At 71.6% G+C, this 1,632-nt stretch overlaps 1 protein-coding gene across 1 annotated transcript in view; it reads left to right on the top strand.

Moving 5' to 3' along the window:
• Positions 1-1,632, top strand: part of FAM71E2 (family with sequence similarity 71, member E2) — a 4,841-nt gene that overhangs the window by 2,038 nt on the left and 1,171 nt on the right. Inside the window, exons 8-9 of the mRNA XM_012733556.1 lie at positions 56-171; positions 337-1,582. Coding sequence (XP_012589010.1) covers positions 56-171; positions 337-1,582 — 1,362 coding nt within the window. The remainder of the gene's footprint in view (positions 1-55; positions 172-336; positions 1,583-1,632) is intronic.

Raw genomic sequence — 1,632 nt, 5'->3', positions numbered from 1 at the left:
GCCCCGCCCCCGCCCCGCCCCCGCGCGGCCCGGCGCGCCCGGTGCTCACCTGCCTTCCCGCCCAGAGAAGCCCAGCATCACCATCAGGACCATCTTCAGCATCATCTCCAACACCGTCACCAGCTCGCAGTCCTCGGCCAAGGCAGCTACCGGCCGCGGCCCGCGGGGAGGGCGGGGCGGGCCGGAGCGGATGGGGGCGGGGCCTGCCGGGGCGGGGCCTGGGCCCGGGGTGGGAGGTGGCCGGGGCGGAGCCTGGGGCTTCGCAGCCAGACCAGCGAGCCTGTCCTCTGTCCGTCTGCAGGCTTGCTCATCCGATTCCAACGGGGCTGCCCTGAGGGCCTTGCTGGAGCCAACCACAGGCTGTGTCCAGCCCGACAGCCACAGTGCATCCCTGCTGGGCTCCTATGACCACCTGGACCAGCGACTGTGGCAGCAGCACATCCAAGACCTCATGGACCCCGAGTCCAGCACCCTGTCCTCTTCCTCTCTGGGCCCTGCTGCTCCAGCGCCAGCTCTGTACCTGGCCACACCTGGTCCCTTCCCCCGACACGAGAAGGGCAGGCCTTTGGAGTCCAGGCAGAGGGTAACGCGGCCGCCCTCGCAGAAGGGCCCCCAGCTCCCAGCCGCCTCACGGAAAGCACCCTTCCTCCTCGACCGGTCGCACAAGATCCCGGCTGTGCACGCACCATTCAAGAAGGGGTCCAGCGGAGCGCCCGGCAAGGCCCTGGGGCCACCAGCCGCCCCGCAGAAGGCCCTGGCCGCCCCACCCCGGAAGGGGCCCCCCGCCTTGGCCACTGCCCACGGGGCCCCCTGCACCCCTGCCCCAGCCCGGAAGGCCCGCCCTGCCTCCCCGAAGGGCCCGGGCAGGCGCGCCCGATCTCAGAAGGCCCCGCCTGTGCCAGCTGTTTCCCCGAAGGCCGTGTCCCCCCCAGTCCTCCACCGGAAACCGCCGTTCCGACCTGCCCCACCCCAGAGGGCTGCGGGTCCCGCCGCCACCTGCCCTGTGGCGTGGGACCCCGCAGGCCGGGGGCTGCTGCCCAGAGGCGCGGTGGGGGAGCCGCCAGAGCCCCACCCACCTGAAGCGAAGCCTGGGCCAGTGGCCCTCGTGGGCACCCGGGAGGAGGAGGTGGTGGAGGTGAGGGCAGAGCAAACCTCCCTGCAGCTGCCGGATGGCACGACCAAGGTGGACTCGGTGAAGGTGGTGGTCAGCAGAGCCCACGAGCTCTCCCTGGGCGGCTGGAAGAGCAAGGGGAAGCTGGAGGACGTGACCATCACCAAGAAGGAGGAGACAGTGCTGGACATGCCCGGCTTCAAGGCCAAGCGGCTGGGGCAGCAGCACAAGTGGGTCAAGACCCAGGAGCTGGCCCTGGACGGGGCCGCGCAGGAGCACAGCAGGCCCTTCTCGGTGGAGGGGCTCGCCCTGGCCAAGCTGATGATCATGGCCAACTGTACGGAGCCGCCCCTCAGGCCGCCGGTGGTGGGCCTGCCCTCCTGGCTGTCCATCCCCCAGGCGTCCTCCCTGGCAGTGAAGGACCCCCAGCCTTCAGTGGCGGCTGAGGGGCCCGCGCGCTCAGCCTCCAGGGTGAAGGAGAGCACACCTGTGCAGATGGAGGCCGAGGACCCGCCCCAGGG

The sequence above is a fragment of the Condylura cristata genome, unplaced genomic scaffold (genome assembly GCF_000260355.1).
Source record: "Condylura cristata isolate star-nosed mole 26May11 unplaced genomic scaffold, ConCri1.0 scaffold00041, whole genome shotgun sequence".
Taxonomy (NCBI): domain Eukaryota; kingdom Metazoa; phylum Chordata; class Mammalia; order Eulipotyphla; family Talpidae; genus Condylura; species Condylura cristata.
Note: the sequence above shows the minus strand (reverse complement) of the source record. Positions and strands in the feature narration are given on the sequence as shown.